Here is a 13,775-nt window from a genome sequence, read left to right on the forward strand (position 1 = left end):
ATAGGGGGGGCCTTGACATAGACTGACTGCTTTTCCCAGGAGAAGAAATTAACATTTTGGTGATACCTCCCAACTCTTCTTCTTCCTTCCAGTCTACTTCCCCTTCCCTACTATAATGATTCTTTTTGGAGCTTACATTTCAAGCCCCACCCAGGGGTGCCATCTTTAATTCACCCAGTTCACTTTCTCTGGCCTCTCTTCACAAACAGTGACTGAGAAGTCTCTGAATTTCACAGACATAAAATATCTTCAATACTCATCTCTTGTCATGTGAGGGTGGTTTGAGAAAGATGAAGAGGCCAGATATTCTGGATAAGGACCAAAGGGTTTTGTGGAAGGATCAGAAGCTGAAAGGAAGAAGCTAACGGTGCCTACCACAGAGATGTGAATAGTGTCCAAGTACCTCGGGTCCTTATCCTTCTGTCACTACGGATTTTGGTTTACAAACTAGTTGTGTACAGAGTTATATACATTTTAGTGGGGGAAAGGAAGAGATTTGGTGATAGCTACTTTTTGGAATTTTTCTGTGGGGTAGTGATACTTTCCTGACTTGTTTGTTTATTCCCCCAACTAAATACTTAGATATTTATTAAGTGTTACTATATGGATATCCCTGAGCTTGATACTGAGGTTGGCCACAAAGAAAAGAAAGGTAGCCCTTGCATTTCAGAAGATAACCTAGGGCTCCTTTTAGTGCCCCAAACATCTTTCCTAGTTGACACACCTTCATCCAACCCTGCAAAAGCTTTCCATTGGTTGGAACAATAGGCTACCATAAACCATGAAGTATCCTTACACTGATATATAAAAAATAAATTTTACCAACAGCACAAAAATAAGTGTCCTCTACCGATCACCCTCAGATAATACAGCTGACCAGACATGCCCTACAGTGGACCTTCCCCAAAGCCATATGCTTTGAGTTCAGGGGACAATATCATTTTAATGTCCTGATATCCTCATGTACCATTAAAAATGTCCCATGATGTTCAGGAGTGAATGAATTGAGTCAGAAAAACATAACAGTAGAAAAATACACACTGGGCTATGTTAAAGGATCATAAAATGTGGCTTGTCTAAAGCTAAGGAAGAATGTGGAAATTACTTACCAGTAGCCGTTCTGATGTGTGCACATCTCTCTGTGTGTTGGGGTAGGAGTGGGGTGGGGAAGGGGAAGGGGAGGTGGGACCTTGGGGCAGGTGAACTGCATGATCCGTCTGACTTCCAAGTGGCAGTAACTGTGGCAACAACAAATGGTTGGTCATTATCACAAATGTGATCACTATGTTGCCTATAGTTTAAGGTTGAACAGAGTGCCTGAAAATAATGAAGAAGATTTATTCTGTATCAAAACAAAAACAAAACCAAAAACAAATGGCACCCTATACATTCTTCAAGGTTAGGTTAAAATTCCATCTCCTTTATAAAAACCCTTTCATCAGACAAGTCCAGTTTCTAATACCTTAGCAATTAGAGATAATAACTAAAAGTAGAATCTCCCCCTTTATAGGAGTCAAATACAGAAGGCACCCATCTCTTCAATCCTGTCTGCCTTAAACTACCATGAGACCCATCCAAGCTTAGACGATTGCAGTAGTCTAATTTTGCAGCCTCCAGCTCCTCTCCTCCTACGTGTCTTGTGCTTAACCACCCAGGGCTTGTGCTGTTTTCAGATCTTTTGCTGCAACCTCACTCCAAGTAATTCAGAAACATCCCACAAATCAAATGAGATATACTTTTACTAAAACGACTCATGAGTGGAAATATGTAATGTAGAATCTCTAGATTTGAATCTTTTCCCCCTTAGCCAGGATGGGGATAAACTAAGCTAAGCTAATAAATAGTGCTCTACCAGAACTTCCACACATGGGCAAAGCTGAGACACAGGTGGATTCATCTTACTAAATCATCTCTATTGAGAATAAAAGAAAGCAAGTATCCATCCCACACATAGGGCTTCTCCCCAGGACTTTAAAGTTAGACCAACACTCTCAGCCTTTTCCCTCTTGGGTCACCTTTTCCAAATGAATGTGGTGTGCAGGTACTCTGAATACCGAGTGTGGGACACCAGTATGCCAAATTCATTCTTGCCAGTAAGGAAGTAAAAAGGGAAAAAATACTTAAAACCCCCAAATATGAATCATTTAAAAATACAGAACCAATTATTCATTATCCATGTGTGGTTATCTGTGACAAAGTTGTCATCCCAGCTGGCTGCCTCTTACCACCTAGCATTCTTTTCGGCTGGCCTCCCAAGGTCACTGTTAGGTCTACCCATTCTTCCAGGGCCAGCTTAACTCTCACCTCCAAGGCCACCTGAAGGAAACAGTGCCTTCGTTAATAAATGTTCAATCCAGAATCCCCAACAGTGTCCCTGATATATCTCTCCATGAGAAAGGAAAACTGGTGTCAGCCTCAGGAGACACTGTACCCTGAGTCCTCTTTCCAAGCCATCTCTCCCCCCATCTCGCTGCCCTCACGACATGGGCCTCTGGAGTTGGGGAGGGAAGGAAGATGTCCTTCCTTAACACTGTAGCCTTAGCACAGACAGAAAACCCTTCTTTCTATTCTTCCCGGCACAGCCGGGGGAGGCCTGGATTCTCCAAACCCTGCTCTGCTAGAGCTTGCGGACAAGGAAAGGAAGGAAAGCACCCAGAGCAGCAGATTTTGTTTTCTACCTTCTGCATCTGCATGAGTGGCTTTCAAAAAGGCAGTTCAGTTCTTTCAAAAGAAGTTGGAGAACCACTGTTCTGATCCATCATGCATCTGCACTTTGTTGGAAACATAAATGACAAAATGACAAAAAGAAAGAAACAAATAAAACATGTTTACTTTTTTATGCCGAGATAATATTTTCAGTACTTCAAATCTCTGCCTACAGAGAAGACACCTTCCTTCCTTTAGATCTCTTTGTTCCTTCTAATTTTGACAGCCATCCCCAAAATAAGCAAATTAAAAAATTAGAAACGCATCGCACGATACAGTCTAACAAAAGGGTTATATTGAGGGGACACCAGATGGTGAGGGGTGGACTCTGGTGTCTAGTGGCCTGAGGTCATTATCCCAGCTCCAGTACCTGTTAGCTGTGTGCCTTGGCCAAGTGCCTTAATCCCTCAGTTTGTCCATCTGTAAAATGAGGGTGATAACAGCACCCATCTCATGGGATTGATGTGAGAATTAAATGTGATACTCCGCGGCATTTGGACAGTATCTTCCATGTTATAATGCTCCATAAATATTAAACAAGTAATCACACACTTACTATTAAAGTGAAGCACACTTTGAGCCACTGCTTTTCAGGTCAGCCTTTCTCCTTTTCCACAGCTTGCATTCAAAAGAAGCTGTAATAGGTTTGCAAGTTGTGCCTTGTGTTTAAAAATCCCTGTGTAATAGGAACACTATCTCATGAGCCCATCTCTACCGGCCCCACTCTGAGCGTGGACACAATCCAGGCCCTCCCTGATGTCACTGGGGACATTTCACTTGGAGGTCGCTTAAAATGACAAGACCCGAACAAAGTAGAAGCACATCCATCCTCACGCGGGCCCGGGTGGGGTTCATCTGGGCAGGGCGCACCACCGCGACTAACCTGTCTTATCCTCATCATTGTTTCTGACAGCTGTGTGGGAAGGAATTCAACCGGATGCACAACCTAATGGGCCACATGCACCTGCACTCCGACAGCAAACCCTTCAAGTGTCTCTACTGTCCGAGCAAATTCACCCTAAAGGGGAACCTGACACGCCACATGAAAGTCAAGCATGGGGTCATGGAGCGGGGCCTCCATTCTCAAGGTAATCACTCTTCTAGGAAGCACCCAAGGCTGCTGAGGCCAGTGGATCACAAAATGGAGCTGAACTTGTTGTAGGGGGCTTTACTTTGGGGGGCAATTCCTATCACTGAAAAGGGATTATAATTTTCAAGACCATAGCAGAGGAGAAGGAAGAGGCTTATAATATTACTATAACAAATACAATGCTAACATCTGAAGGCAGTACGTAAAGTGAATTATAGAGGAGAAACTGGACCATCAGAATGATGCTAGTCAGTACTGTTATTAGTTTTTGCTCCAGACACCACATCAGGTGCCTTGTTTCCTTCAATCTTTAAACAACTCAAGGTGAGAGGAACTTCTATTACCCCCATTTTACAGATGGGGTAACTGAGGCTTCAAGATACTGATTTGCCCAAAGCCGCTCAACTCAAAAGTGGCAGAATCAAGATTTGAACAGAGACCTTCCTGTCCCTAAAGACTTTATTGGATCCTTTTCCTCACACTGCTGTTAAAGGATGTGATTTTTCTTTCCTTTCTAAAAAACAGGACTGTAAGCTCTGCATTAGCAGAAGTGTGTCTCTAGCAGGCTAGTTCTCCTCGTGTTCACAACCAGATGCACCCAGGGACAGTTTTCCTGCTTGGTAGGGCTAATGGGCCCAAATGCAGAGCTGGGGCCTCCACCTCCCCACTGAGTCCTCACTGAACTGATAAACAGTTCCTGCCTCTTTCATTTTCTCAGTCCCAGGGCCTTTGGCTGTGAAGAGTTTATGTTCCCGATCCACTAAATTCAGCAGGTTGCTCTTTAGTTACTTAATCCAGTGGTCCTTCAACAAACAGAAATGCACCTCTATCCCGAACAGCACGCTACGTGCTGCCGAAGAGATCAGAGAAGTGAGACCATCTTTGCTCCCTGGAAGGTCTGTGTGCAGGGAGAGCAGACACATGCATATGTAACTTTAAAAATCCTATGAACTTCTGTTTTCTGATACTGGTGTGACTAAAGCACAGGGCTATGCACTTTAGAAATACTATTGTTTGTGACCACAATTTCACAAAATAGCCTGTGTTATTCCCATGTTATATAAGAGGAGACCAAGACCAAGAGGCGTTATAAACTTTTCGATGTCAAACACCAAGTCTGAAGGCAGAACTGGGATTCCAACTCCAGTATTTCTGAATGAAGCTGGCGCTCACTACACTAGGTGAACACACGGGGTGATTGGTTCCTGTTGGTCGCTTCTCCTACCCTTCTCAGAGAGGTGGTCAAATAGGCACACGTATTCATAAATACAATATACACACATACCCACAGCATGAAACAGAATGATTATAGTTTTCCTATTTTTCACAGTACCCACTGAGCTTACACTGCTCCTGAGTGACAGGGAGCTGTGGTGATCACAAAACAAAGCCTAGAGTTTATGCAAAAGCTCTGAAAAAATTCTAGTTAAAAAACAAAAGCAGTTTTCTTTCCCTGAGATTGGTTTTCTCCTGAATTATTCTTTGCAGCTCTAGTTGCCTGAGCCAATTTTCAACATAGGCCTGGATTTTTCCGGAATAGATGAAGTTTGTTCAATCATTGGGGCTGGGGACAGGAGGCAATGAGGAGACAGTCCTCCATTTGAAAGCCTAACCTGGTCACTGTGTCTTACCCCATATGGGGGCTCAAATCCTAAAAGGCACTTAACGACTCTGTCATTCTTTTGGGAAAATAAAGAGCATCACTATATATCAGAGAGATGCTTTGAAAGTTAACAGGCTTTCAACAATTTAAATGTTTTCATCTACAAAAGGTGTTAGCACTTTTTCACTCTAGTGTTTGAAATGGCTCAAAAATCATGACTCAGATTAAAAAGATCCTCCCCGTGCCCCTTCTATGATTAAAGCTAAAGACAGCTTCATTGCCTGACAATATCATAAGGCAGGCTGAGTTGGACACCTGCCTCTTTTATGTGCCCCCACCCTGGGAGCCTGATTGTCCCCACCTCCTCCTCAGAGCCTGACTGCTGGCTCACCAGGAGCAGAGACCTTCAAGATCAAATCAGGTGTAGTGTTACCATGTGTTTGTTGGCTCCTGAAAGTCCCTCCCTGCAGGGCCCTCAAACTGAAACTAAAAGTGAGACCCTTTCGCATTACTGTGCCCAACCACAGGGATACTCGTGGTTAGACACAGGGGTTTTGGATCTCTCTGTGCCCTCTCTATCTCTGCTTAGAGGCCCAGTTATGGAGAGGCTTCCTTGGCCCCAAATGGTATACATATTTTTTTCAAGATGAAAATACATTTGTTATGGTTTTACTTTTTTCTTATGGTAAAATATATGCTCACTGAAAATAATAAGAAATATATTAGAAGTGAAAAGAAAAATGTCAGAATCACCTGATGTTTGAGATTTTGACATAAATTCTTTTAGATATTTTTTGATAAAGATAGATAAAATTGGGACTACACTATAAACATATATGATAAATATACGTTTTTTACTTAAAATATATAGAATACTTTTTTATGGCTATCAGTAGGTCTCTACATCTTCTACACGAGGTTCATTGTATTATTTATCTAAACAAACCTCTATCATTTCAGTTTCACTGCAAAAAAAATGTGATGAGCATCCTTATACACTTTGTGCACCTGTCTGACTATTTTCATAGTTTAAATTCTCAATGGTATAATTGCTCAGTCAGAGCTAAGCTTATTTTATTTTATTTTATTTTATTTATTTTTTATTTTTTTAAAGATTTTTTATTTATTTATTCAACAGAGACAGAGACAGCCAGCGAGAGAGGGAACACAAGCAGGGGGAGTGGGAGAGGAAGAAGCAGGCTCATAGCGGAGGAGCCTGATGTGGGGCTCGATCCCACAACGCCGGGATCACGCCCTGAGCCGAAGGCAGACGCTTAACCGCTGTGCCACCCAGGCGCCCCTAAGCTTATTTTAAGCTTTTGGTACATGTTGCCAAATTTACCTTAAAGGAGTTATACTGATGTAAACTACATCTGTGACAAGGCCCATCTCTCCACAGCCTTACTGGGAATTTATTTTAATTTTTAAAAATTTTTAATTTTAATTTAATTTTTTTTAACTAGGCTCCATAAACAGTGTGGGGCTTGAATTCACGACCCTGAGATCAAGACCTGAGCTGAAATCAAGAGTCGGATGCTTAACCGACTGAGCCACCCAGGCGCCCCTGGGAATTTATTTTTAAAATGTAAAATCAAACTATATTAAATGGCCCTGGGTACCACCCAATGTCCCATTCTCACAGCTTTTCCTGGGGCTGAATGTTGCTTTTGCTCTCACAGGTTTTGGAAGGGGGAGAATTGCCCTGGCCCAGACGGCGGGAGTGCTGAGGAGTCTGGAGCAGGATGAGCCCTTTGACCTTTCCCAGAAGCGTGGGGCAAAGGGGCCAGTGTTCCAGTCAGATGGGGAGAGCGCCCGGGGCAGCTCCTGCCATGAGGAAGAGGAGGAGGACAACAGCTATGAGGTGGGGCGAGACAGCCCGGGCCTGGCCCCCCAGAGCAGGCAGCCCCTCACACCCCACGATCTACCCACCCAGCCTGAGCAGTCTCCCAGGGCACTCAAAGACACCTGTGAGGAGGAGGAGGAGGAGGAGGAGGAGGAGGAGGAAGAGGAGGAGGAGGACAAGCCCAAAGGAGAGCACCAGGAGAGGAGCAAGGACAGCCTCGGGGCAGAGGGCAGCCAAGAGAGAGAATTCGCCTGCAGAGAAGAGTGTCTCCGCCTCAGGGCTCTGCAGAGTGCCCGGCGGGGCCCCTCCTTTTCCGATTACTTGTACTTCAAGCACAGAGATGAGAGTTTAAAAGAATTACTGGAGAGGAAAATGGAAAAACAAGCAGTGCTTTTAGGTATCTAAGTGGACAGTTTTAAAATTGCATTTGGAAAATGAGAATTAGGCAGTTCAAATATAGCTTTCTGCGTGAGCTGTCATTTGCTGGAGACTGGCGAATGGTGCAAATCTTTAAAAATGGCTCAGATTAAATGAGCAGGGATTTGTCCTCAGTAATGTAAACGCTTCTCAGGTCACTCCTTGGGCCCTTGATTTCTACCACACATGCAGGGTCCTCCTCAGTGCTCTTTTATGCATCTCCAGTATAACAGACTGTACGTATTCCAGATACCTAATCGTAAGCTGATGCTCAGGTGCTTTTAGAAATTCTGTTTTCCTCTGACTAATATGCAGTACATGGTAAACTTCTTTTTAGTTGCAAAAATATGGTGCTTGACATGTTACCTTATTAATGATGATTTAGTTGCATGTGTGGAAGTTATAATATTTTTCCAGGTAGATGAAAACATTAGTAGTTGTATATATGAAAATCACCTTTATTAAATAATCCAACATACCAGAAACGACAAGGAGAGTGAGGTATTGAAGAGGATATTCTCAAGTAGTTGCTGCAAATATAAGAGAGAATTTCAAGAAAATATGAATAATTTTAACTAATGAAAAACCAGCAGTACTTAGATTCCTGCCTGGGTCTGCTTTGATCCGCATCAGCTCCCTTCATCAGATGTGGCACTTGGAGCGTATTTTCAGATGGCCCCAAAGTGGTCAGCGTCTGCAGGCTAACCCCTTGTGTCCTGAGCAGAGCTCCTTCCTTGGTGACCTTGCTCTGAGGCCCTGTGCCCCATAAAGTAGCTGCAGGAGGAGTTGTCGCCTTATGAGCAGCGGCTTTCCCCTCAGTGCTGGAGCTAGGGGTGTGGGGAGGAAGTCTTGCAATCTAAGTGCTGCTTATTTAGAATATTCGAATAACCATGAGCTAATTACTGGTAAGGGAAGTTCTGCACTGTTCTCAATGCTGCCTGCACGTTAGAATCATCTAGAGGAACTTGAAAAAAAAACACCAATGCTGAGGCCTCGACCTCTGAGATTGTGATTTAATTTGGTCTAGAGTGGAGCCCCAACTTTGGTTTTTTTTTTTTTTTTTTTTAAGATTTTATTTATTTAACCGAGATAGAGACAGCCAGTGAGAGAGGGAACACAAGCAGGGGGAGTGGGAGAGGAAGAAGCAGGCTCATAATGGAGGAGCCTGATGTGGGGCTCGATCCCACAACGCCGGGATCACACCCTGAGCCGAAGGCAGACGTTTAACCGCTGTGCCACCCAGGCGCCCCAACTTTGGTATTTTTTAAAAGATTCCTCCAGGTGATTCTTCTGTGCGGCCGGGATTGAGAAAAACTGACTCAGCTAATATGGTGGCTCCCAAGACCCCTCCCTTGGAATCCATAAATACGTGTTTCTGGCTTCAGACTCATTAAACTATAGAGCAGGAGACTTTGAAATCATACTGTTGACTTAGAGCTTCTTACTTGTTCTGTAAGAGCCTCACAAGGACACAAACACATGCACACATGTGCACACACTCTCTCTCTCTCTCACACACACACACACACACACACTGTATAAACACACATTCCTTGTATTAGAAGATGATGCCTGTGATGTTTATGGTCACTTAATATGTTTAAAAATACATAGCCAGCCTACAGTGACTCATTATTTCTTCCTAGATGCTTGAATCATGATTCTAGTGAGTGGCGTTGACTGTCATGGGTGAGTTGAACCCAGCTGTAGGCGCTCCTTAGGCACGGGTGCCAAGTAAAGCGGTGCTCATGGGATGTCGCAGACCTGTGACTGACCATAAGCAGTGACCCTCTGGTACTGTGTCTATGTTTATGTAAAAACTGCCTCTTGGTTGGTAGTTTCAACTCTTATTTGTAGAGCTAGGTACTGTTTATTGTGTTGCTTTCTCTCCTTTTGAAGTTCCAGTACATTTCTTGAGAAGCCCTGGCCCATCTCTGACTGCTGGATGCCCGCTTTTTCTCTTGGCCAAGGTGCTTCCCCCTGAGCCTCACCGACTTCTAATCATCCCCCTGTGGGCTTTGTCAATCCCTAACATTTCTCCTGCCCCCTCGCCTAAAGCTCTTTCTTTCAGCCTTGCCACCCCTGCAAATGCCAAAGCTGTTTGGGTTTCCTACCACCACCAGTGTCCTGAGGTCAGGCTCCTGCAAAGGGGATGCTGAAGGGAATAGAGTGGGTTTCTATGGGTACAAGCACAACTCTATGTCAGGAAACTGTCCCAAGTCCTCGGAGAGGCAAATTGCCTTCCATTCATTATTGATATAGCTCAGTAGTGCCTCCGATAAAATCATGCAGGAGGCTGGCAGCATGGTCTGTGAGGCCTCCAGCTCTCGGGGTCCTATTACAAGTTCATTCTTTCAGTAGCCTATAGTAGTTGAAGACATAGGTTCTGGGTATGCCTTGCTGGAACCAGGAAATCTAGAATAGCAAGCTCTAGTCTTTTCCCACCAAATTAATCATGTGGGAATGTTTGAGGATCAAGTTCATGTTGAGTTGGAGAGAGTATGTTCTAGAATGATGGTTTCCAAATTGTGGATTGAGGAGCCAGAGGTCCCTCCTAGGCCCCTCCAAAGCTGCTAGGGGAGAAGGAGAAACTCTCAGCTCACACCCACGTCACTCAAAGTGGCTCACATTTCATCTGTTTTTCGTGTTAGCCTTCCAAGTAAAATTTCATTTTGAGGGAGAAAAAAATGTCTAAGAAAAGTAATTTAAAAAGTGTTAGGAAATGTATTATAAAGCCTGTTTTTAGTTCTTGACTCTGGGTGTGAGAGACTTAATTAGATCTAGCCTGATGGTAAATATACACTGAATTTGTGAGAATTAAGGCTTAAGTCATGGTTTTTTATGTTGTTGAGTGACCAACACCCTGATTTGCCTGGACCAACCCTGGTTTATACCAGGATAATTACTAAGAGTATCACCTCAACTCTCAAAAGTATCCCAGTTTGGGTGATAAATTATATGGACACCTATGCGTAAGTGTGGAGCTAAGGGAAGGGTTGGCCAACCTTGCCTACTGGACTAATTAACAAGAATGAAAACCTGAAGGACAGCCCATGGAGATCACCCTGAGAGAATTAAGGGGTAAAACCATCCAAGGTTATCAGCACTCTAAGGGCTAGGGCAGCATAACATTCGCCTTCTTGTGACATTCTGAAAAAGGTCACTACTGAATGCTTTCCAGGCTTTTGACCACTGTCACTCTGAAATAGCCAACTGACCAGCCAAGTGGCATATTTTTCTTTTATCCCTTTTATTCAGGCCTATGATTACCTCCCTCTTTTTGCTTTCTAATTCTTCTTTAATTCTTTCTCTTTAAAAAATTTGACTCCTCATTGGCCATGAGACTGAGGCTGACCTTTCATAACCCCACAAGGGTAACTGGTATATTTGTATATGAGTAGCTGCATGAGAAAGTCCAGTGTGCATACTATATTTATTAAGCCCTAAAGGCATTTAATAAAATAATAACATCGCATTTTGAATCATGATCTTTGTCTGCTTTGCTGGAACAAAATGTAACAGAGCTAACATTTAAAATCCTTTGCATATTTGGACAACATTACACCAAATGTTGATTTTGTACAGAATTCTGGCTTGCTATTTAAATACTAAAACTCCAAGTATGTAGTAACCCAAGTTGTGAATATCGCTTTCTGCTTCGGTGAAAAAGCAGTTTACCTGAAAATAGCATGTAACCTATGTTTTGTTAATTTAAGCAAATAAAGACATGTTGAAAAGGCTGAGTTGATTATTTGTAAATACCTGAAATTTTGCAAGGAAACTGCCATTATCAGTGTCTCACTCCTGCCCTCATCCCTTCTGCCAGGGTGGTTCCCTCTGGGGCTTCAACCCCTGGGAGATAGATGTTGGATTCTCCCTCCTTCAAGGCTTCAGAAAGGATTCCTGCACCTCAGACCATCTGCATCCTCATCCTCTTTTTCTTTTCCATTCAGAAAAACTAGTTCTGGAAGGGTGTCATGAGGAAGTGGGAAGTGAGCAGCAAGATTGCCTTATTCTGCGTCAAGTTCTTTGTAGGATAAAGTTGAACCCAGAGGCCATGTACTATACTGGGCATGAGCATAGGTTCTGGTGTCCGCTTCCTGGGTTCAAAGCCCAACTCTCCTACTTGCAATCTTTGGGACCTGTGACCAGTTTGTGAACCTCTCTGTGCCTCTGTTTCCTTACCTATAAAATGAGATTAGGAACCTTCCTCACCAAGTTGTTTGTAGGTTAAATGAGTTAATATATGCAAGACACTTGAAAAGTGCCTGGCTCATGGTGCGTGCTATGTAAGAATTTGCCATTATCATCACCAACAAAGTGGCCAGAGGACAGAACACCCAGCTCTCCCTTCTCAGCTCACAAAGCTGTGTCGACATGGAAAGTCACCATTTCTGAGAGGGCTTCCCTTTTAAATATCAGACACTGTTCTAAGCCAAGCATGGTGCCAGGTGATCACACGCTTGATTTTATTCAAACCTCGCACAACCCTGAGAGGCAAATGTTGTTATTTCTATTCTCCTAATGAAGAAATGGGGGTTCAGCAGAGTGAAATAAGTTGCTCCAAACGACCTAGTTAGCAAGTTCCTCATTTGCTGCCATAGCATGCACCAGGTTGGTTTCTTTGGAAGTAGATGATGAGACAAATCTGGGTGCAAGATATTTAATAGGGATTAGCACCAGCGAAAAGAAAGGGGAGGAAAGAAGGCTGAGTAAAGAGAGAGGACAAACTGTGATGCAGGCCTGACCAAGCCTCACTCAACATAGCAGGTGCCTCACAGCAAAGATTGCCCATCAGAATTGTGCCATGTTGAGCAGACATGCCTGGGTAGTTGCACACTCCTTCCTCACCCCACTCTGCTCAGTCACCAGGTGTGGGCTGTCCTGGAAAGGGCATGACCTCAGGACGGTGTGACTCTGTAGCAGGCACAGATGCTGAAGGAGCCAGTGGCTAGAGGCCGACTACTGACTAACAGCTCGATATAAGCCCTTCCTTAAAGAGACGCTGTTTGACTCATCCCTGTGTCTATGACAGTCCACCCCTTACATTACTCCAGTCCACTTGTTCATGTACATTCATGGAGCATCTCCTCCAGGATACCAGTGGGCCTCTCTTTCTAAGGAAAATTAGAAGAGGAAGATGAGTGGGATAAACTTTAGCACCCACTGCTGTAATTAGTCTAGGACACAGCTGATACTCATCTTCTCCTTCCTCCATTACCGGTCTGGATCCCTGTCACTGTCAGATACCACCTCTGCCAGTCCCAGTGGCTTTTCAAGTAGTGTGATCCAGAGTCTCATCCCCAAGCGGTCTGAGCCCAGACCACCATGTTGCTATGGATTACACATTTGTGTCCTCCCACCTCAAATTTGTATGTTGAAGCCCTTACCTCTAGTGTGACAGTATTTGGAGGTAGGGTCTTTGGGAGGTAATTAGATTTAGATGAAGAAATGAACATGGAGGGCCCTCCATGATGGGATTAGTGCCCTTACAAGAAGAGGAGAAAACCAGGGCTCTCTCTTTCTTCACCATGTGAGGACACAGCAAGAAGGCAAACCAGGAAGTGGGCCCTCACCAGATACAGAACCTGCCAACACCTTGATCTTGAAATTCCTAACCTCCAGAACTGTGAGAAATAAATGTGTATTGCTTAAGCTACCCAGTCTACGATATTTTGTTATAGCTGCCCAAGTGGACTAAGACACATGCCCTTTTCCGAATAAGGTTTCTGTATTCATTTGTAGTCACAAGTGGGAAAGGAAGTGCCAAAAGAAACCCAAAGGGGTTACCTCGGTTCCACGTGTATTCCTCCATGACACATTTTGTAACAATAGCCTTCTCCCTCCTGATGATTGGGTTGATTACCTCTGCCAAAATGGTGACTCCATTCTTTGTCTGCTGGTCACCGGAGAGAAGGAACAAAAAATGCCCAGCTGGCAGCTGTAGCTTCTAATTCAATGGTACCCTTGCTATATTCCTAAGTGAAAGTTGTCTCCCTTTTAGAGGATGAGAATTTCTAACACTGCAGAACCCAGAGATACAGGGATGAGAAGTATAACTCTGTGTTACTGTGAGTGTTGACAAGGGGGTCCACTCCTGTCTCTACCCTTGGAAG

The 13,775-nt window shown here is 43.8% G+C and overlaps 1 protein-coding gene and 1 long non-coding RNA gene across 8 annotated transcripts in view; one reads left to right on the top strand and one right to left on the bottom strand.

Moving 5' to 3' along the window:
- LOC148110069 (uncharacterized) overlaps positions 1-3,624 on the bottom strand; it is a 245,774-nt gene extending 242,150 nt beyond the window's left edge. For 3 of the 4 annotated variants that reach the window (XR_015724478.1, XR_015724479.1, XR_015724480.1), the window contains exon 1: positions 1,110-3,624. This is a non-coding gene — a long non-coding RNA (uncharacterized LOC148110069). The remainder of the gene's footprint in view (positions 1-1,109) is intronic. The other variant, XR_015724481.1, reaches the window with a different exon arrangement.
- ZNF366 (zinc finger protein 366) overlaps positions 1-11,399 on the top strand; it is a 69,088-nt gene extending 57,689 nt beyond the window's left edge. For all 4 annotated transcript variants that reach the window (XM_045809778.2, XM_087862085.1, XM_087862084.1 and 1 more), the window contains exons 4-5: positions 3,620-3,794; positions 7,079-11,399. In XM_045809778.2, coding sequence (XP_045665734.1) covers positions 3,620-3,794; positions 7,079-7,647 — 744 coding nt within the window. In that variant the 3' untranslated portion in view covers positions 7,648-11,399. The remainder of the gene's footprint in view (positions 1-3,619; positions 3,795-7,078) is intronic.
- The last annotated feature ends 2,376 nt before the right edge of the window (positions 11,400-13,775 follow it).

This window comes from Ursus americanus, chromosome 5 (assembly GCF_024610735.1).
Source record: "Ursus americanus isolate L20-20 chromosome 5, mUrsAme1.1.p, whole genome shotgun sequence".
Lineage (NCBI taxonomy): Eukaryota > Metazoa > Chordata > Mammalia > Carnivora > Ursidae > Ursus > Ursus americanus.